This window comes from Lepidochelys olivacea (assembly GCF_965140295.1).
Source record: "Lepidochelys olivacea isolate rLepOli2 genome assembly, chromosome: 11".
Classification (NCBI taxonomy): Eukaryota; Metazoa; Chordata; order Testudines; family Cheloniidae; genus Lepidochelys; species Lepidochelys olivacea.
This window is the reverse complement of record NC_140421.1, coordinates 61,391,981-61,414,677: the sequence shown is the minus strand read 5'-3', so window position 1 is coordinate 61,414,677 and position 22,697 is coordinate 61,391,981. Positions and strand designations below refer to the sequence as shown.

The 22,697-nt window shown below is 40.0% G+C and overlaps 1 protein-coding gene across 5 annotated transcripts in view; it reads left to right on the top strand.

Annotated features, from left to right (window-relative positions):
• RAPH1 (Ras association (RalGDS/AF-6) and pleckstrin homology domains 1) overlaps positions 1–22,697 on the top strand; it is a 159,273-nt gene that overhangs the window by 67,269 nt on the left and 69,307 nt on the right. For all 5 annotated transcript variants that reach the window (XM_084642613.1, XM_084642612.1, XM_084642611.1 and 2 more), the window contains 3 exons: positions 8,272–8,391; positions 19,180–19,285; positions 20,150–20,670. In XM_084642613.1, coding sequence (XP_084498739.1) covers positions 8,272–8,391; positions 19,180–19,285; positions 20,150–20,670 — 747 coding nt within the window. The remainder of the gene's footprint in view (positions 1–8,271; positions 8,392–19,179; positions 19,286–20,149; positions 20,671–22,697) is intronic.

Below are 22,697 nucleotides of genomic sequence, written 5' to 3'. Positions count from 1 at the left end.
CAGTCTGGAAAGGTTGAGAATCACAGGGTAGACAAGTCCTTAGAGTCTGATTCTGAAAATACTTTTTACTGTTCATGGTGCCTACTACAATATCCTGTTGGCTTCAGTTGGAGTAGATCATGGTTGTAATCACCTTATCTGATAGCATGAGTTTGTATCACTGTGCCATTAGTCTTAATTGTATGTCATGGCAAGGAATTTTTAATTTGTTTTGACTCAAACTTACCTCGGCCCCAAAGATCAGCTGTTATTTTATTGTGACTGTAACTAATTTAAGAAAATTCCGAATCATGAAATGGAGGTTGCTTTTGACACAAAATTTTATATTGTTAACCTTAATTCATTTGAAGTTTCATTTTCTATGATCTTTTCTGTTTTCTCACACATTTTGAAACCTTTTGAGTCTCATATTGATAGCCTTGATAGGTTAAAAGCTATGATGCTTTGCTTAAAAACAAACATGACAGCATGAAATACTTTCCTGAATGGTGGATGAGTTTTTACTAATTTAAGAGTATTTAATTGTGTAACTGAAAATTTAAATGATTGCAAAATGCTACTGCTGAGGAGGAGCTAATTACTTTTCCATAAAGTAATAAAGTAGAATAACAAACTCCTATTTTTATATGCATTGAAAACTGAACAAACTCAACTGTTTGAAGTTAGTCTGAAAACAAATTTCATAGCCAGTTTATTTAGGGAAGAAGGTGGATCTTTTTCCAACACAATCCTACAACATAGTAGTCTTTCTAGTATAGTGGGGTCTGTAAATACAAGCAAATATATAAAAAGCTGCATATCAAATATTTACTGATTCTGGTCAGTCTCAGTATATCATTCCTGTTTTAAATCTTGTTTTCTGTAGAATTTTGCTTTTATTTTTCTTTCATATAGAAAACCTATAACATTAGTGGGAAGAGAAACTGATATTCCCAATCCTCACGCCATTTCATCAACACAATAGTTTTGCTAGTTTAGAGGAATCCTATCCAATATGTGTTCTAGAAAACCTAGAAATGAGAATTGAATTTGAAAAAACTAAAAAATGTGATGTGAGCTATTGTTTTGAATTTGATGAACTCTAGTAACTTACCTTCCCAAAAAAGCTAAAACTTGACATTATAATATATTTTAGGAAAAGAAGAAATATTCCCTTGCCATGAAACTGGTTCTTAAGGAGAATCTAGAAAAATGGAATATCACGCTTCTAAAGACACTATTATGATAAATTGTCAGCTCTGTTCTAATCTAAAAGTGGAAAGGAACTAAAATAATCAGCTGTTATGAAAAGTTAGATTTCAAGGGTCAAAATTTTCAAAAGTGTCTAGTGATTTTTGTTGCTTCAATGTTTGGGTACAAAGTCTGAGACATCTTAAAGAATCCTGATTTTTTTTTTTTTTTAAGAGGGCAGCTGCTCAGCAATTTTGGAGAGTTGGGACCCTTTAACATGTGTCATGACTCCCACAAATGGAGATACCCAGAATCACTAGTCATTTCTGGCCAAAATTTTTCTGGTTCCCAGAAGCAGGTAAATTCTGACTTGCTGTACACAATATGGCAAGTTGAGTCCAAGACCTTGATCCTGCATTGTGCTCTATATGAGTAGACTTGAGCCATGTCTACACTAGCACTCATGTAAGCAAAACCTGTCACTCAGGAGTGTCTGTTATCAGCAATGGGATTTGTGCTAAGAAAATTCACCTTCCAGGGCCAGTTAGTGAGTGAGTTTAAATCTAAATGAGACAAGAGACATTTGATCATCTTAGTGTGCTTTTTGAGAACAGACACTGACTTACAGGATATACAGCTGATGTTAGGATAGCTTGGGTGGGGCTGCAAAGGAGCTGGCAGAAAGCACAGAATTTTAGTACCAGGCTTCCTGATGTAAAACAGTACTGTGCTTGTAAAAGCTTTCCTTGGGCTGCTAAATGTTATCTACTGAGTAAATAGAATTAGGGCAAAGTGTCTGATGCCAGGTTAAAATAATTAGAGGAGCAGTTTGCAGCCTGGGGGATACTATTTCTTTTCTTTTCTTATGAAGATCAGGTCTTCATAAACATGCAGTAATAATTACTAGATACTCACTTCTACTGGAAGAATAACTATGAAAAATGCTGTTGAATAAATTAGTTGCAAAATACAGTTTGTTACAGTATAGTGGGTGGCAAAAGAAGTTTAAGGGAGGAAGAGGCTAGCCATGTAAAATCTCTGCAAATGTTAAGTACTGCCTGCATTATTTCATAATTTCCATGTATTTGATCACCCTACATCAGTCAGATTTCCCAAGGTGTATTTTTTTTTTTTTTTGGTTCTTGGGTTTTTTTGTGTGTAGAGTTGTTACATACCCATATAAAAGGCACCAAATACCTTAGCCTCCAAATTTAATCTTATTTTAGTTGTGTTTTTTAAGGTATTTACTAAACTTAATAGGAAAAGAAAAGTGTTAATGCTGAAATATAATAGCATTGTTAAAGATACACTCTCAATTTAAGTAATAGTTTTGTCCTATTTGTTAACCTACTTTTATTCCAATTAAACATCTAAGATTATTAAAACAAACTGGAGAAAAAAGTTCTTGTTTAAATGTTTTTGTTGGTGAAAGAGAAACTTTCAAGCTTGCACAGAGCTCTTCTTCAAAAGCTTTGTCCCTTTCACAACACAGCTACAGAAGCACTGCAAATAGGTTCCCCAGGTTGCTTATGTTTGATTAATCGTAGATGTAGTAGCTCTACATCTTATTAGTTGTCTATCTTCAGTATTTGTAACATTTCAATCCATGACTTTGTTTAGCTAAAAGTTAGCATTTTTTAATTTTTTAACAAAATTAAAATTTATGCTATTTTGAACTAAACAGTAACCAGTACTTTTTAGTTAATTTAGGTTGCAAATTTCAACATATTTCAAGATTTGGCCAAATTAAACCATACAGCACATCCTTAATAATAATAACAATAGTAATATTTATTATCTATTTCTTTTTTTCACTTCTTTGGGAGAGAATCCTTTTTTCCCCAGTTTTATGCCTCTCTCTCCTCCCCACCAAACTCCTCAGGGTGTTTGTTGGGCTTCTTCAGGCCTGATCTGTTCCTCTCCATTGTATGCTCTATTTTCAGTTCATCACCTGTGCTGCTTGTCTTTTCCTCCTGAAAATTTTAACCCTCTTTTTAATTTTGCATTTTGGAATGAATGCAAGATTTACTAGTGGAGGTCTTGGGTGTTTTGGGGAAAGGAGAGCCAGAGAAAATTAGTAAATAGTTTTGGATGCTAAAGCTACTTACTAAATTATTTATGAACCACTAAATCAGATGGTAGATAAACAGGTTTCTATTGCATTTCAGAGCTTTGGCTTTTTTTGAATAGACTTATTGTTCTTTTCACAGTTGTCAGATCAAATATATAGCTGCAGTGGTTTAATGTAAAACAATCTATCTATAGATGGATGCTTCTTGTAAAAGTTAGAATTATATGTTTGTCTCACAAGACCAGCTGAACCATGCTAGTATATTGAGGTGAGTGAGATGCCCAGAGGTGGAATGTTTATGGATGAATAGTTAACCTTTGGTATATGGAAGGTTAAACCTTCCTTCCTGTTGGATGGTCACCATAATGCCATTGAGTCTTGCATAAAAGAGATTGGGAATGAAATCTTACAGCTGTAACTGTCTCTTTCAGGGAGAGATTTTCTTTTGTTTCTTCGTGTAGTGAGCATATAGTGAATTATAACATTGCTGAAGTAATCTGGAGAGCATCCAATATTTAAACTCTGACAGGATGTATTCCTAGCATTCTCTGTGGCTCATTTAAGCAACATGTTTGTTTACAGATGTGTAGAGTCAGCTATTTGCGATGCAGTGAGACTGCATTTCCGGTGGATTGAGTGATGTTGCATATCTGTGGTCAGCTGAATTCCTTGGACTAGAGAGTTGAATTCTTTTAGTGCAAAGTCTGTTGCTGGCAATGAACACGTGTTCAAGGGTTAGCATGAAAGAATGTAATGTGGCATGGTAGATGTCACTATGGACTTTGTGTTAGCTCTCTAGTTTTTTGGGTGCTTTGTACTGAGCTTGTAAATGGCAGGGGCAATGTAACTTTAGAAGAATGGGTTCTTAAATATATTAATAAAAAAAACCCTTGCTTTTGTCTCCTCTCATCATAAGGATGAAAACCATAGTGGTCCTACCCACGTTGTTGGGTTGTGTAACTATACTTTCTAAGTGGTAGGTGCTGGTATCATTCAAATGGTTGGACACAACAGTGTTATGTTGACTCACTTTTAATTTCAAACCCAGTTATAGAAATCATTTTCAATATTTTGTTTTTTGTGGTGTAATGAATAGAGACAGAGAACACGTTCGATATATGTTCAGTGATTGTCACCACCTGTGTGTATTATGGGGAGCCTACCCGTTTCCTTTCTAAGAGATTCTTGTGACTTTTTTTTTTAAAAAAACAACAAGTAACACCTCTACTCTTAGTAGCAGACCTTTAATCATAGGTGCCAACTCCATGGGTGCTCCAGGGCTGAAGCACCCACGGAAAATCCACTGACAGACCTGCGGATTAATACCTTTTCCCCTCCAGCGCCTCCCACCCTCCTGAGGCCCTGCTGATCAGCTCTGCCCTCCCACCCCCAGTACCTCCCACCTGCCGCAGATCAACGGTTCAGTGGTGTGCAGGAGGCACTGGGGGGAGGGGCAGGAAGGGGCTGAGCGGGAAGAGGTGGGGGCTTGGGGAAAGGGGTGGAATGGGGATGGGGCCTGCAGCGGAGCAAGGGTTGGAAGGGGTGGGGGTGGGGCTTGGAGAAAGGGGTGGAGTGGCGGGCAGGTCCTGGGGTGGAGTGGGGGGCAGGGCCTGGGGCGGAGCAAGGGTTGAACATCCCCCCCCCCCCCCCCAGGACCTGAGTAATTTGACGCCTACGCCTTTGCTACTTGGCGTGAAGAGATCCTTATGACTAAAGAAGTGTCTTTCTTTTCTTTTGTCCTATGAAACTAAATTCAGGTTCAGCAGAATTATAAACTGTTAAATATCACGATTTCCCTTCACTCACTTGCATTTCCCTGGAAAAATTTTCCTGCATGCCAAAATAAGTAAACATAAACATTTTGAAGAGCTGGGTCACTGCCAGGAGGTTCAGAAACTATATGTTCTCTCACCTGCTCAGGTAGAAGGGAGACTATCATTGCCTATTGAAACTTTGTGCTTGTAAACTGCTGCCATGGCTAAGCAGCTGATGAAGGCCAAAATTATTCAAATCTGGGTACCTAAAGTTAGGTTTCTAAATCCATATTTAGAATCTTTGATAAGTGGCCTGATTTTCAAATATGATGAGCTCCCACTGATGTAGTAGCAGATGGAGTTGCTCTGTGCCTCTAAATAGAAGTGGTCTATCGTTTTTCAGTTGCCTAAATATGGAATTAGGAGCCTAACTTCCAGGACCCACCCTTAAAAATTATTGCTTTGACCTGCTTCCTTTTCATTTTTAAAAAAGGTGTTTATGAATTACCAGTTAACATTAAGAAATGGATTGCAGTAACTGTTGTGGCCAAAAGGATTATTTTGAGAAATGGAAATCTGCAATTTCTCCCTCGTACACAGACTGACTGAGCTCTCTGCTACTGCACTAATGGGAAAAAAAATTACTCTGTCTAATAGAAGTGCTTGGGAAAAAGTACGAGGATGTCTGGTCACACATGAAACTATTTCATACCTTTGCAGTTCAATGTGTATTGGTCCCCAATACTTATAGACTATGTTCTCACTTATTTAGCTATTTAATTAATAATTAATGCACTGCATCCTCTTTATGGGGTTTTTTCAGGATTTTGAAAATAATGAATGTTAAAGTTTATTGTTTGTATGCTATTTCCACTTTGTATGTGTATGTTTTGTTATATACTTATATAAAATAAGTTCTTATTTTTCTATTTCCTGTTGGATAGTATGTTGTTTTTGCGTATTTGAAGGCTTTGGAAGCACATCTGTTTGCAAATGCTGCATGCCATTTCTTGTGGGTAATACATGGCTGCCTTTGTGGTATGAAAAAACATGGTCTAAGGCAGGGATCGACAGCCTTCGGCACGCGGCCCATTGGAGTAATCCACTGGCGGGCCGTGAGACATTTTGTTTATGTTGACCATCCTCAGGTGCAGCTCCCAGTGGCCGCAGTTTGCTGCTCCCAGCCAATGGCAGCTGCAGGAAGCGGCGGCCAGCACATTCTTGCAGCCCGCAGCTTTCAGCAGCTCCCATTGGCCGAGAAGGCAAACCGTGGCCACTGGGAGCTGCGGGGGGCAATGTGTGCCTGTGGATGGTCAACATAAACAAAATGTCTCGTGGCCCACCAGCGGATTACCCTGCTGGGCCACGTGCCAAAGGTTGCCGACCCCTGGTGTAAGGTCTTTGAACAGCAAGTTGTAAAATAATTTCACAAAAAGAAAAGGAGTACTAGTGGCACCTTAGAGACTAACGAGTTTATTTGAGCGTAAGCTTTCGTGAGCTATAGCTCAAAGCTTATGCTCAAATAGATTAGTCAGTCTCTAAGGTGCCACTAGTACTCCTTTTTCTTTTTGTGAATACAGACTAACACGGCTGCTACTCTGAAAATAATTTCAGTAATTTTAAGCCAGATCTTTGCACTTGCTGAAAATGTCAGCAACTTCTCCAAAATAAGGAGATGTAAGCTGTCTTTAACCTTAAAAACAAAATAAAAAAACCCTGGGATATAGCCTTGGAGTAAGAGGAGGAGGAAATCGATAATAAGCCAATATTGCTCCCATTGAAATTAACAGCTAAACTCCTGTTGACTTCAGTGGGAGCAGGCTTAGCCTTAAGTCAGCGTCCCCCAACTTGAACAGTATTTCAGCCAAATACTGTAGTCCTAATTATGTTAAATTTTCTTTTTTCCTTTTTTGGAATCTGTGTAACAGCAGAGAGAAATGCAACTATGCTGGACTCTGTTATCATGATGGTGTGTTTTACAGCAAAGACGCAAGTCAGTGCATTCTATCTCAAAAACTGAGGCCAAAACGTGGCCTAAACTGGCTTAGGACAGTGATCAGGCAGTCATGTGCATGGATATGGCAGGAAGCAGTGTAAGGACATGGCAAAAAAGAAAAGATGTGATTTTTACATACAAAAAGTCACTATAAATAACAGAAGAGAACCTACTTGGGAAAAGCTCCCAAAAGGGATTGTTTTCAAACCTCCATTCATGACCAAGAATAGCAGAGACCACTGTGAACGGAGCACTCTGGAAGTTCATATCTTCACTTTTATCAGGAGGCAAGACTAGATCCTGGAATTTCTTCATGCTACTTCATCCTTTGCTCATTTTCAGCAGAGAAGAATAGAGCTGATGATTTCATATCCTGCTTCCGTCTTTGCCTTTGTCCATTCTGCCTCTAATACACTTTGTGCTTCCATGCTTTCTTGATTTGCATCTTTCCGAAATACTCATTTGCTTTGAAGTGCCCAAAAGAAGCAAGTTAAGAATAACAATAATAAAAAAAGAATTAACCCCCAAGTTATTCCTGCCTGCTGGGTTTCTCAGTGAGTTCTGTGTTCTCTTTATTTGTTTTTTACACTGTAAACTGTTTGAGGAGGGAACTCATTACTATTGTATGCCAGGTGCTCAGCTGGTGTAAACTGGCATAGCTGCTAATCTGGCCATGTCTGTTACAAATCCAAGCACATCAGTGGTTAACAAATAAATAGTAATGGTTCCTTTGAAATGCAGGGTTGATTACAGTTGTAACATTTTGAACCAGAATATGGTAGCAAGAAATGTCAGTCTTAAGAGGAGGAAAAGGCAACTAAAATACATTGGAGTGAGATGGAACGTTTACTCCAGTTCATTTTAATGGGGTTCCAATTCTAAGCATGTTTACTGAGCGGATTCTGTTGTATACTAATATGTCTTTGTTTCAGCCTTGTGAGAGTAAAAACAGAAACTACATTTACTTAATGTAGAAAATTTATCAGACTTAATACTATCACACACAAAAAAAGTTTACCTGTTACATAGGTTTCAGTAGCTTCTCAGAAATATCTGAGTTTCAAATGTCTACTTAGTAGTACAATTTTTCCATGATTTTGTTCAGTGATGGCATTTCCCAGTGTAGCGATGTCATTTGTAGATAGACGTTTAGTAAGATTCTTAAACTACAGTCCTGCAGAATGTTCCCAAATAGTTTATTGCAATCCTCCAAAGAGACCTTGTTCCCGCTTTTTAAATGCGGAGTGTAAATTGACTGGTGTATTTCTTTTGTGTTTCAGATGGAGCAATTATCAGATGAAGAACTAGATCATGGTGCAGAAGAAGATAGTGATAAGGAAGACCAAGATCTGGACAAGATGTTTGGACAATGGCTTGGGGAGCTGGACAAACTCACACAGGTCAGGGACGTACAAGGGTCAAAAATTTCATTAAGTAATTGGCACCAGTGTTACACATTAATTTTTAATGTCTCAGTATGTTCTTAGAGTATGTATCAATGTGATTCCCACTGTAGGGAGCACATGCACCTCATGTGCATGAGATTGGAGTCTTTTTTTGAAAAGCGGTATCTGTTGAGGCTGCACGTGTGCTCGGAGTCTCTTTCTGCTCCTGTGCGAGGGCATAAAGGGCAGAGTGGCTGCAACCCCCCCCCCCTTAGTTCTCTTACCATCTGCTGCAGGAAGACTGCACCTAGTGAGTGTCCAACCCTTTATTCTACTTACAGACTTTGAAACTGGCTGCTCCACCAGCTGTGTGGAGAAATCTTCATATTGGCGTTTCAAAGAGAAGAAGCAATCCATTCACTCAAGGGCCATGCTGTGGCTCCTGGGAATCCTCTAGGAAACCACAAAAGTACCAACAGAGGCAAAGGACACTGACCTATTCTCAGAGTCCACAGCTAGAGTTACCCACAAGGAAAGAGATCCAGGGGATGCTTCTCTCTCCCTTTTGGCAACCCAGATCCCTTTCAGAAATGGCAGATTTGATAGCTCATGTGACTCTTGACACTCCCAATCTGGAGCCTGCCCTTACCTTCGGGAATCCCTTTCCACCAGGCCTGGACAACTGTCACAGCCAACAAATGTGCATAAGGGCCCAAGACTACCTTATACATTTCCACTCTTTAAACGCTACCTTCCTCCCTTCCCTATTCCTTTTCAAGGACTCTCCTCATGAGAGCCTTTTACAGACAGAAGTGGCCTTGTTACTTCATCGAGGTGCCATAGAAGAGGTAAATGCGGAGGATAGGGAAGGAGGCTTCTTCTGTTCTTGTCCTTTCCTTATCCTGAAGAAAAAAGGGGATCTTTGTCCTACCCTAGACCTGACAAGAATGAACAAATACATCATGCTGCTTCAGATTCAGAATGGTGGTAATGGTTGCCTTCATCATCCCATCTCCTCAGACTCAAGACTGGTGTGTGCCTCTGAACTTGTGGGATGCATACTTCCATATCGCCATCCACCCGGCTACAGGAAGTACCTAAGATTCACAGTGGGGCCCAATCATTATCATTCAGTCTCCACAAAGTACCTAGAGGTAGTAGCAACACATCTCAGAAGGAAGGTCATTCATGTTTACCCTTATCTGGACAATTGGCTGAACAAGGACAGATCTCACCAGGAAACAGCAGCAAGTTTGTAATATGCCCTCTCCCTGTTCTCTTGGCTAGGCCTTCTGGTGAACTACAAAAAAATAGGCTCTTATCCCATCACAGCTGATAGAGTTCATAGGAGCTTTGATCAACTCCTGGTTAGTGAGAGCGTACCTTCCCACAGTCAGGGTTATTGTTGATGCATTTGATATTTATTAATTCAGATAGAATCAAACCCAGCTACAAAGGTGCAGGAATGTCTGGAACTGCTGGGCTATATGTCATTGTGCACATTCCTGACTTTGCTTGCCAGACTTCACCTGAGGCCTCTTCAACTCTGGCTCAGGTTGGTCTATACCCCAGATAAACACCAAATGAGCAAGAAGGCGGTGGTTACACCTCACATCATTGCAGAAGCGAAGTGATGGAAAGAACCCAGAAGGCATGGAGGGTTACCATTCTCTTCTGCTTCCCCAACAATGATTTTAATCACAGATCAAGGATAATTTGGGGTGCCCACCTGAACCGTCAACAAATGCAAGGGACGTGGTCCCCAGAAGGGGCCCATGTCAGTGTCCTGGGGCTCAGAGCTGTCATGTTAGCCTGCACATCCTTCCTACCCGTTTGTCAAAGCTCCACAGTGCAGCTCTTGACAAACAATACGTCTGCAGTGCACTATGTAAACAAAGAGGTACACACTCTTCGCCCTGCTGTCTATAGGCAATCAAGCTCTGGATATGGTTAACTGTGCTGGCTCTTCACCTCCCAGGAGTCAGCAACACCCTGGCAAACATCTGAGGAGACTGTGTTACCATTCACAAGTGGTCACTGTGGCGATCCATCATGGATGAGATGTTCCTTCGCTGGGGACCCTGTGATACTTGTTTGCCACCAATGTCAGGTGCCAGAACTTTTTTTTATTTTCAGAGGAGGTATGAACTTGAGGTTGTTACCAAATGCCTTCCTTTCATAGTGGTCCCAAAGCCTTCTCAATGTTATTCCACTGATCTTTATGATAGTATCCAAAATCGAACAAGACAAAGCCATGATCATCCTCATGACTACCTACTGACAGAGGCAGTTTGGTTGACAGGCCTTCTACAAATATTCAGTCAGCTGCCCTCCAGCTCTCATGTTGCTTGGATCTGATCTCATAGCACCACTGCCAGATGCTCTGTGACTCAGTCACTGCACCTGATTGCATGGCTATGGGCTGATTGAAAACTGCAGAAAGAGCCTGCTCCCTCGGGGTCCAAGAATTCCAGATACAGAGCAAGACTGCATTGACCAGAAAGATTTACTCACCTAAATAGAAGAGGTTTTCAGTATGGGCAGCCAAATATGGTCTGGACTCAGTCCAGGCATTAATACTGAATATCCTCTACTACTTAAAACAAGCTGGCATTTTGTTCACCTCTATCCAGGTCCACCTCACAGCAATTTCAGCTTGCCATCCGCCTGTAAGGTGGTGCTCCGTCTTCCTTGTGCTGTTCTACATATTTTATAAATGACCTAAAAAACGGGATAAACAGTGAGGTGGCAAAGTTTTGCAGGTGCTACTAAGTTACCCATGATAGTTAAGTCCAAAACTGACTGCGAAGAGTTACAAAGGGATCTCACAAAACTGGGTGACTGGGCCACAAAATGGCAGATGAAATTCAGTTTTGATAGTACAATGTAATGCACATTGGAAAAAATAATCCCAACTGTACATACCAAATGATGTCTAAATTAGCTGTTTCCACTCCAGAAGGAGATCCTGGGGTCATCGTGAAATGTGCAGCGGCAGACAAAAAAAAAAGCTCACGATGTTAGGAACCGTTAGGAAACTGAGAGATAAGATGATGAAAAATGTCATAATGCAACAATCTAAATCTATGGTATGCCCACACCTTGAATAGTGTGTGCAGTTCTGGTAACCCCATCTCAAAATTAGAATTGGAAAAGGTACAGAGAAGGGCAATAAAAATGATTAGGGGTATGGTACAGCTTCCATATGAGGAGAGATTAAAAAGGCTGGAACTGTTCATCATCTTAGAAAAGAGACGACTAAGGGGAATTATAACAAAGGTTTATAAAATCATGAATGGTGGGGAGAAAGCGAATAGAGAAGTGGTGTTATGTGAAGAGGTAAATAACACAAGAACCAGGGGTCACCCAATGAAATTAGTATGCCGTAGGTTTAAAACAAGCAAAAGGAAGTACTTCTTCACAAAACACACAGTCAACCTGTGGAACTCTTTGCCGGGTATGTTGTGAAGGCCAAAAGTATAACGGTTTAAAAAAGAATTAGAAATGTTCATGCAGGATAGGTTCAACAGTGGCTATTAACCAAGATGGTGAGGGACACATCCCCATGCTCCAGATGTTTCTAAACATCTGACTGCCAGAAACTGGGTCTGGAGGACAGGGGATGGATCATTTAGTAGTTTTTCTGTTCTGTTTATTTCCTCTGAAGTATCTGGTACTGGCTGCTCTCAGAAGGGAGGATACCGGGCTAGCTGGGCCATTGTTCTGATCCAATATGGCCACTCTTATGTTTTTATTTTCTCACCAGATGGGAATTAAAGTTTCTCAGAGGACTATTACATACTTTCCCATCAGTCAGAGACCATACTCCTGCCTGGAATTTCAGCATAGTCCTCCTCAGGTTGCTGGAGTCTCAGTTTGAACCTCTTTTAGAATGCTCCTTGCATCACTTTCCTCTGAAGATGGTCTTTCTAATGGCTATTACTTGAACCAGAAGAGTGAATGAGGTTCAAGTGTCTGTCAGAAGCTCCCTATATAACATTTCATAGGGATAATGTGTCCAGGACTTTATTACATTGACAGGACCAAACCGTTCAGACTGTCTTCCTATCTATTTCTGTCTATAGCTTGGCATCCTAAAAGTCAGGCCATCTCGTCAGAAAATAACCAAATGGATAACTGAGTATTATTGTGTTGCCAGCTGCCTGGTGCACCTCTCCCACTGAACATTAAGGCCTATACCAACCAGATCTTGAGCATCCTCCTCCTCCTACTTTAAGAATGTGCCGATATCAGAAACTACAAAGCAGCATTGCAGAGTAACCTATTGACCTCTTAAACATCGCTCTTTGACTTAGCGGTCAAGTCTGAGGCCAAATTTAGGAAAGCATTTCTTCAATCACTGTTTGACTGATTTAGCTGAAATCCTTCGATCTCATGATCCCCAGGGGATACTGCTTACCAGTAACCTACAGTGGGATCCACACTGACACTTACTCAAAGAAAAAACTTTTACTTACCCTGTGGTAACTGGGTTCTTTCTTGTCAGTTGGACCCTGTGACCTGCCCTCTGTCCCTGCATTTTGGAGTTTTCAACTATCATAGACTTCAGAGTAGGGGGGAACCAAGAGAAGGTCTCAGCTGCTGTGCCTTTAATGCCCTCATATTGGAGCATGAGGCAGCTCAGGGTGCATGCAAGGCCCTGGTGGATATTGCTATTCAAAAGACACTGATCTCATGTGTATGAGGCACATGCATACCTACAGTGGGATTCACACTGACTACAACATCTGAAAGAACCACACTTATTGTAGGGTAAGTAACTGTTCTTTCTGTGGAAATGATGCTCAAGTGCACCCATCCTTTAATATCTTTTTAGTTAGTGGGGATAATATTTTTATGGATAGATATTACCTATAAATAGAATAAGTAATTTCTTGTTGTATATTGCATCATTTTGTTTAAGGAACAATTTTTCTTAATTCTAAGCCTATGGATAAAGAGCCATAGAAAAATCTTCATTCCTAGATAAACAGAAAACTATTTTAGTGGCAAATTTATTTCACAATCTTGTGTTTACAAATCTAAGTTATGTTAACTAGGTAGGAATCTTTTGCAAAGCCGTTGGCTGCATTAATAATTGTATGCCTCAACATATACATTTGCAAGAGGAGGAGTTTCAAAACAGATTTTTGGACTTCAACCCCCATAACTCACTTTGCTTCATAATGCACCATTACCTTCATAATGTACACACAACTTCTTGGAGTTTATTGGCGTATTATTAGTGGACAAAAATTACATTTACTGACAGTTAAGCTTGCATCAGGTCCTACCCCACCCAGGCAAAATCTCAAAATTCTGGCAATAAATAGTTAAGGAAAAAATGTCCTGCGGTTTTTGCCACCTTCATACTGCTCACAATGCTGTTGCCAATAAATTCCATCGCTTCATAAGGTTTTCACTTCCGTCTCCCATAGTTACTGAAAAGTAATATGTATCCCAGCTTCATCAGACTTGTGCTCTCATGCAAAACCTTAATGATAGCTCTTATGTCTATATCAACAGATTGGCATATCTGTCACACAGTCCATTTACTTGAAAAGTTATTGTCCCTTAACGTGGCTGAGGTCACAGTTAAAGATTTGGCATGAGCATAATTAGAGCTTGCAAGAAATCCAGAGTATCTCCCTGAACACATTCCTAGTGCATTCATTGCTCTATTCCAGCGGGACTATTGGAGCAATGGAAAAACAGGTCTGTCTTCTCTGAATTTTTCTTTCCCAGGTTCACTGGATATTTATTGGACCACAAAGTAAGATTTTTTTTTCCAGATGGAAATTTTTTTTAAAGGATATGTTTAAACTTTATGGTGCCCAAGAGATCTTTTTAATTCACTATACCCTCCAAATTCCCTGCCTCCCAAATAAATGTTACAAAATTTAGTCTTAAACCCTGTAGCACTTGTGGCCAATACCTTATACCATTTAGCACTAATGCATTTTGCATTAGTGGTTAGCATCGGGATATCCTGCTTTCTAGGGCCAGGGTATTAAGGAGTATCTTATTTTGTATTTTGGTTCCATTCAAGATTTTCGCTTGGTTTGCTATAGCCAACCAGCAAAACTCACCAATTCACCTTCCAAAGGCTTAGGTGAGAACTTGTTCTGCTGCTATCGCTAGAACCTATCTATATAAATGTTCATGGGACACAAAGTAATTTGTTAACTCTTGGTTTCTGTACTATACATAATGTATGTACTCCTGACCGAAACTTTTTAATAAGCAGATGAGACTTTATCAAGAGATCTAAACTATAGGCCAGCGATTATGGGTTCAGTCTGAGGAGTTAAGCCTCCCCTACCCTTCTCAGTTTCCATATTGGTCCTCATCACCCACAAATAACTCCAGTTCCTACCTTTACTGATAGTCATAACTGTATCCAGTAGCAGCAATGTGTAAACTCACATGATTCTTGACAGTTTTACTGCTGCCTATTAGGTTCTAAATAGGCACATTTTCACTCAGGTGCTGCTTGGGAAATCTCTGGGTATCAGTAGACACACTAGAGCCATCTGTTTGCAGCCTGAGCAAGACAGTGGTACATCACTGATTTACATTCTGTTTACATTTGGATGGTTGTCTTCCCAGTTATAAGGAATAGCCATGATTTTTTTCTCCCTAAAGAGAAAACTTAAATCTGCAGAAATTGATGATTTAAGGCACCCACGTTTATCTTTATCACTTGGATTTTTCAAGCCCAATTGAGGGCAAAGACTGAAACAAAATGGGGGTGGAGGGGTGGGTCTGACAGAATGAATGGTGTTGGGTGAGGAAGAAAAAAGACGTAAATCACACAGTTCAAAAATGAGTTAAAAGAAGATAAGAAAAACAGAAGTAAAATTCTTTTTTCTGTGTGTGAGGTTCAACGGCTAAACTAATTAACAATGCTACATGGCTACCTTAGAAGCTGAAAAGCATTCAGGAATTAAATTTCCCTTCCCTAGAGTTTGGGAATCTCTTTCAGTTAGCTCCTACCCCACCTCTGGATCCCGAAACACAAATTTAAAATAAAACCTCTGGTAGTAGATAAAACTTACTTCTTCCTATGAAGCTTCGCTTTTAGGAGACTTGGGCCTGTCTACATGGGAGATTTCTTTTAAGTTATACCAGTGTACAGATGTGATGTTCCCGTGGTGTTCTCTGGACTGGTGATCTGCCAGGCCACTCCAATCCTTGACTCTGGGAGCCAGCCTTACCTTGCTCTGCTGTGAGAACCCCCACTCCTGGGCTGTTCACGCACAGCCTCTAGCATGTAAACTGCTCCTTGGATTGTGCAACCCAATGACACTGGCCAATATCTCCAGTCCCAGACACAACCCTAGCAGCCTCCATCTTGCAGTGTCCAGTTATGCCCACTGGACACTGCAAGCTTATGAGTTCATCAGTTTAACACAGAAATTGATATGCACCAGGGTTGTTATCCTAAGGGGAGTCTCTGACATGCTTTAAACCAAACGCACTGCTTCAGGTAGAATAAACAAACAGATTTATTAACTGCAAAGATAGATTTTAAGTGATTAGAAGTCAAAGCATAACAATTTGGATTTGGTCAAATGAAACAAAAGTAAAACGCATTCTAAGCTGATCTTAACACTTTCAGTGCCCTTACAAACTTAGATGCTTCTCACCATAGGCTGGCTAGTTTCCCTTCAACCAGGCTCTCCCCTTTGATCAGCGCTTCAGTCGCTTGGTATGGTTTCTGTAAATGTAGGTGGAAGAGAGAGGAAGAGCATGGCAAAGTCTCTCCCTTTTATCATGTTCTTTCTTCTCTCCTGGCTTCCCCTGCCCCCTTCAGAGTCAGGTGAGCATTACCTCATAGCAGTCCCAAATTGACCAAAGGAAGGGGGGTGACTCACTCGGGAGTCCAACAGATCCTTTGTTGTTGCCTAGGCCAGTGTCCTTTGTTCCTGTGAGGCTGGGCTGGGTTTGGTCTCATACATGCCCTGATGAGGTGTGAACTGCCTCTCTGCTCTTGGGGAGTTTTTGCCTGGGCTTGCTTTAAGCCACGAGGGCATATTTTCAGCCTCATAACTGAATAAATGAAATTACAACCTATAACACTACTGTTACGATTACTATAACAACAATGCTCAGTGCATCATGGGCCTTCCGAAGACACCCAGCATAACAAACTTTTCATTGGATACAACACAATCATTTTACAAGGATGAACATGGGGGTGCTGGGTGTTCCCCCGAGGTACAGAGCATCCCAACAGATATAACTATAACAATGTAATTGTAACACTCCATGTAGACCAGGGATCTCAAACTCAAATCACCATGAGGGCCACATGAGGACTAGTACATAGCCCGAGGGCCACATCACTGACACTTTTTCATAAAAAGATACAAAAGTCTGCCCCCCCGCTCCACCCCTTCCATGAGGTCCCGCCCCTGCCCTGACCCCATTCCAACCCCTTCCCCCAAAGTCCCCGCCCCAACTCCGCCCCCTCCCTGCCCTTTATTCACACCCCTTCCCCAAATCCCCACCCTGGCCCTACCTCTTCTCTGCCTCCTCCCCGGGTGCGCCGCGTTCCCGCTCCCCCTCCCTCCCTCCTGGGAAGTCCTCAGTGCTGCCAAACAGCTGTTTGGCGGCAGGAAGCGCTGGGAGGTAGGCGGAGGAGCGGGGACGCAGCACGCTCGGGGTGGCAGAGGTGTGAGGGGAGTTATGGCAGGCTGCAGGAAATAACTCGGCAGGCCGCTTGTCTGAGACCCGTGATGTAGACAGTCTCATTCTGAAACAGGCAGTGTAGCCTCCTGTTTCAGTGGGTGCACTGTACTAAATTGTCGATTGGGCACCGACTACCTGTAGCAGCACCCTCTACCCTTGTACTGCAACCCTAATCCTGGCCTGGTGCAGAGGGATGATTCCTGGGAGTTGGGGCTGGAGAGTGAGATGTGGTATTCTTTGATTTTAGTAAGACTTTTGACACAGTCTGCATGACATTCTCATAAGCAAAGTAGGGAAATGTGGTGTAGATGAAATTACTATAAGGTGGGCTCACAACTGGTTGAAAGACCATACATAAAAAGTAGTTATCAATGGCTTGCTGTCAAATTGAGAGAGAATATCTAGTGGGGTGCCACGGGGGGTGGGGGTCAGTCCTGGGTCCAGTACTATTAGATATTTTCATTAATGACTTGGATAATAGAGTAGAGAGTATGTTTATAAAATTTTCATATAACCCCAAGCTGGGAGGGGTTACAAGCATTTTAGAGAACAGATTTAAAATTCAAAATGATCTTGACAAATTGGAGAATTCGTCTGAAATCAACAAGATGAAATTCAGTAAAGACAAGTGCAAAGTACTTCACTTGGGAAGGAAAAATCAAATGCACAGCTACACAGTGGGGAATAACTAGCTAGGTGGTAGGGCTGCTGAAAAGGATCTGGGGGCTATAGTGGATCACAAACTGAATATGAGTTGTCAATGTGCTAAAAAGCTGCAAAAAAGGCTAATATGATTCTGGGGTGTATTAACAGGCATGTAGTGTACAAGACACAAGATAATTGTCCCGCTCTACTTGGCACTGGTGAGGCCCCAGCTGGACTACTGTGTCCAGTTCTGGGCACCACAATTTAGGAAGGATTTGGACAAATTGGAAAGAGCCCAGCAGAGAGCAACAAAAATGATAAAAAGTTTACAAAACCTGACCTCTGAGGAAAGGTTGAAAAAACTGGGCATGTTTAGTCTTGAGAAAAGAAGATTGAGGGGCGACCTGATAAGTCTTCCAGTAAGTTACGGGTTGTTCTAAAGAGGATGGTGATCAATTAGTCTCCATGTCCACTGAAGGTAAGACAAGATGTTATGGGCTAAACCTGCAGCAAGGGAGATTTAGGTTAGATATTAGGAAAAACTTTCTAGCTATAAAGGTAGTTAAGCTCTGGAATAGGCTTCCAAGGGCAGTCATGGAGTCCCCATCATTAGAAGCTTTTAAAAACAAATTGGACAAACACCTGTCAGGGATGGTCTAGGTTTACTTGGTCGTGCCTAATTGCAGGGGGCTGGACTTGATGACTTCTCGAGGTCTCTTCCAGCCCTACTTTTCTCCTTTACAAAAACAGCAGAACATGAATTTACAAACAAATTAAATATAGTCAGCATTTTTATTTTCATGGTAAAATATTCATACAGCACTGTCTAATATACCTAGCCACATAACCATTGCTAAAGTATTCTGTTACATATCAACATGTTTTTTTAAAGCCATAAGGGATAACATATGCACAACGTGATCTTTTCTTATAAGATGGAATGAAACTCACTTTTATAACTAATATATTTAAAAAATAATAGTCCCTATTAGTAAAGATAATTTGATAATTTAGGCAAATTTACTTTAAAAAGTCCTCTTTCTGTTGCTTCTGAGATATTGTTTTTTTCTGAATTGCGTTGTTAGTCAAACTGATCCAGGTAACTGTAGAAAATCTCAAAATGGTGACGTGTAGAACAATACTATTGAAAAACAAAAATTTAAGAATATATTTTCCTTCTTTTCAGTTCTGTAGTGAATGTATTTTAACATCTCTCCTAGTTGGACAGTTGATGTTAATCTCAGTAACATGGTAACTAAATCCTTTTCTAGTGCAGATGCTACAAAAGAGAACTCATTTTTTTAGATTACATTTCTCCCGCTGAAGATAAGCTTTCAACCATATTTGTAATATTGTTTGACCATCAGCTCCTGTTATATTAAATGCAAACTTTATTTTAGCTTCTTTTCTCTCTTCTCAGTTTGTTTGCTTGTTCGTTTATTTATTTATTTATTTATTTTTTAGAGTTTGGATACAGACAAGCCCATGGAGCCAGTAAAGAAATCCCCTCTTCGCCAAGAAACCAATATTGCCAATTTCTCCTATCGCTTCTCCATGTACAATTTGAATGGTAAACAGAATTTTCTGAGACCCTCAATTTTTTCTCTAACATTGAATGAATATTTGTTTTATCAGAAAGCAGCCATTTTACAAAATGCTAAAATCCTACAGCATTAAAACATAGCATCCAGACATACTAGGGCATCATTTTCTAGTTTGCTTACATTGTATTATCCTGTTTATGTTGACACAGAATTCTTAGGGTCACAAACTGGATGTCTATCAGCAGCTATTATATGAGAATCAGAATCTACTTATTTGTAAAGAACAATTATTCTGATAATCTTTTTAATGAAAGAGTGAATTAATAAGTTTGTTCATTAAGCCACATTGGATGAAAAGGGGAAAAAAATTCTAAATAAGATGGCACATGAAAGGGCAAATGTAGTAATTAGGTCCAATATTTAGGTTAAACAAAAAAGCTTTGTCAGTTTTTCATTATCTATGACTCTGGTAGTAGTACAGGAAACTTGCATTTTAAAAAAAATGGGTTTTGGTTTTCTAAGCAGTGTTGGAGATTTTGCCACATACCTTCTAATAAAATTAATGAAAAATGTGTAGGGATCACCTCTGCATTGCTTCAAAAATGTCAGCCAGGGTTTTTAACCAGACAGTTGCTCATTAAGCATTTCTGTACATTTGAAAGAGATTCACTGACCTCATAGGCTTCCATTACTGACACTCATGATGGCAAATGCAGCTCTGAAGTTAAATTAAATTTTAACGACTACTTTTTATTTTGAGCATTGTAGATTCAGAATGGTGAAATTACTGTATTGTTTCTACTTTGTCCATTGCAAAGTGGCACTACTTGGAGAGCATGATTGAGAAATGGGTTAATCATGAGGAAGCTAATGCCTGTTGTTCCTTGCAGAAGCCCTGAATCAGGGGGATACTGTGGATCTGGATGCCCTCATGGCTGATCTTTGTTCCATAGAGCAGGAGCTCAGCAGCATTGGGTCACAGTCAGCAAACAGTGCTGCAATGAAACGTCTAGCCACAGAAACAAAAGTAGCTCAGAAACCACCTGCTGGTCGACTTTCCTCTAAGCACAGCAGTATAAAAGGATCGTCCTCTTCGTCTGGTAGGGTAAATAAGCCTTCAAATGCCAACTTTTCCTTGGAGGACATCACTGCCCAGTTAGAGAAGGCTTCTCTGAGCATGGATGAAGCAGCCCAGCAATCTGTAATGGAAGATGCTAAACCTGTAGTTACTGCTCAGCACAGAAGGACAGCATCAGCTGGCACAGTGAGTGATGCTGAAGTGCGCTCCATCAGTAACTCATCCCGTTCCAGCATAACCTCTGCAGCATCCAGCATGGACTCCTTAGATATTGATAAAATGACAAGACCTCAGGAACTGGATTTGACACAGCAAGGCCAACCGATTACTGAGGTAGAGTCTCATAATTTCAATATAGGTTTTATTTACACTTTCTTTAAACTTTGTTTTACCTTTCTCTTTCAGTCCTACCCTAATGGGGCTTATGGCCATACATGTTCAATGTGGTATAGGGTGAGTGAGGGCTAGCTTTTTCTTAGATACAATGACATTGTTGGTTCTCTTGCTCTCTTTAAAAAAAGATTCCTTTCAAGCAAGGGTAAGGCTTTTTTTGCGGGTCTTCCCACCACCCTATCTATTCACATCTTAACATTTTCTGTATGTTTAAGATTAAAAAGTCACTAGGTTAAATGTTCAGGAATTCCAGTACTGTTCTCTGGAGATGCACTTATAACTATTTTAAACCAGAGTTTTTGAAAAGTGTTTGTGGGGAGATTAGTGGTGGCATGATAGATTTGGTCATCTCCTTCATGAAGAGCCTTTTCATTCTCTTTGTTGATAATGTTAATATATTTAAAACTAGTCAGATTGGTATACCCTTTAAGATGACATTGTCCAAAGACACATCCTTTGTGTTACTACTCAATTTCAAAAAAAATTGGAGGAAAACATACACTATGCTATGAATTATTTTGGTTTTTATAAAGAAAGAGAAATAACATGCATAATTCAGATAATTCATTATAAATTTTACAGTATAACACAATATAGTACATTGCAAATTATGTGATAAATTCAAAGCTCAATAGTAAGAGATTATTCAGCATATGTGCTTGAAGTTCTTGCTGTTTTTATATATGGGTTATTTTTCTTCAGGCCTGAATTCTCCCTCAGTCTTCATAAAGTATTCCAGTTTGACATCTTCTTTATCTCATGACAAATCATTCTGCTGCTAGCTCGTAGGCAAAAAAAAAATTTTTTTTTGAAAGAATAGACAAGAAAAAGAGGATTCAGTATATACATGGCAACTTACCAAGTGCCTTTGAAATTTCATATTTACATCCCATTGTGCCATTGTAAGAATTTTTCTTTCAGGGATCTTAAATGCTGCATCATTTGCAGAACTAGAAATGATGATTGGATAGCCAAAATAAAGCTATACTTATACCGGCATGATACATATGGAAGAATGTCCTAGTGAATCAGAGGGCTTCAATAAGAAAGGATTACTCATGTTGTTTTGATGACATTGGAAACTACTACTGATAACCTGATTGTCATTCAGAAGTTTGCTGTGCTGATACACACACTTTTTAGTTTCCCATCTATTCAGAGGAGATAACAGGAACAAATAGGGCTTATTTTTATAGATAATTAACCCAGTTTGAATACTATACTATATTTCACTCCAGCTGAAGCAAAAGAATGACTCTTCTGACTGTAAGTATGAGGCAGAAATAGGTTTATCTATTGTAAAGGCTGAATGCTGTAGCTTGGACTGAAGATCATGAACTTCTCAAGGCCACATTTGTACTTAATATTTATGTAGAATGCTTAGAAAATAATGAACAGCTCATGTTGATTTTATTTATATAATTGGTACTCCCATCAGTGTCCTCTTAACTGGAGCTGTGCCTGTATGGGTTAAACAAAAAAAAGCAAGGTGTCTTTCTTGTAGCCTGAGCTGTAGTTTTCACTTATTAAGTGCTCTTCTAACTGTCTGCAAACCAACTGAGGCAGATCTGGGAGTTGGAGCCAATCTTCTCCTATCATTTATTCAGTGTATTACTGTTCTTGCATTTAGTTTGCTCTATATTTCTTTAGTATAATGAGGTTTCGTTAAGTTTAGTTTTGGACCTTTGGAGAGGGATAGAAACCTAATACCATCCTGAGCAAAGGTGAAACTTTGGGAAGACGTTTCCCTATACATGGAAGTTAAAATGAGTGTAGTTATCATTGCCTGTTCTCTCTTGGCTGCCTTGTACCTGAGTAAAGCTTCAGAAGTGTGTATGTGCAGAGTTTGAGGTCAGTTTTTTCAGTGAAACAGGCGCCAATAAGGTACTGAATATGAGCCTATCATTTTAAAAGAATAATAAAACCTGTCAGTCTGACCCATGAAATAGTTAATTTATTAATCCAGT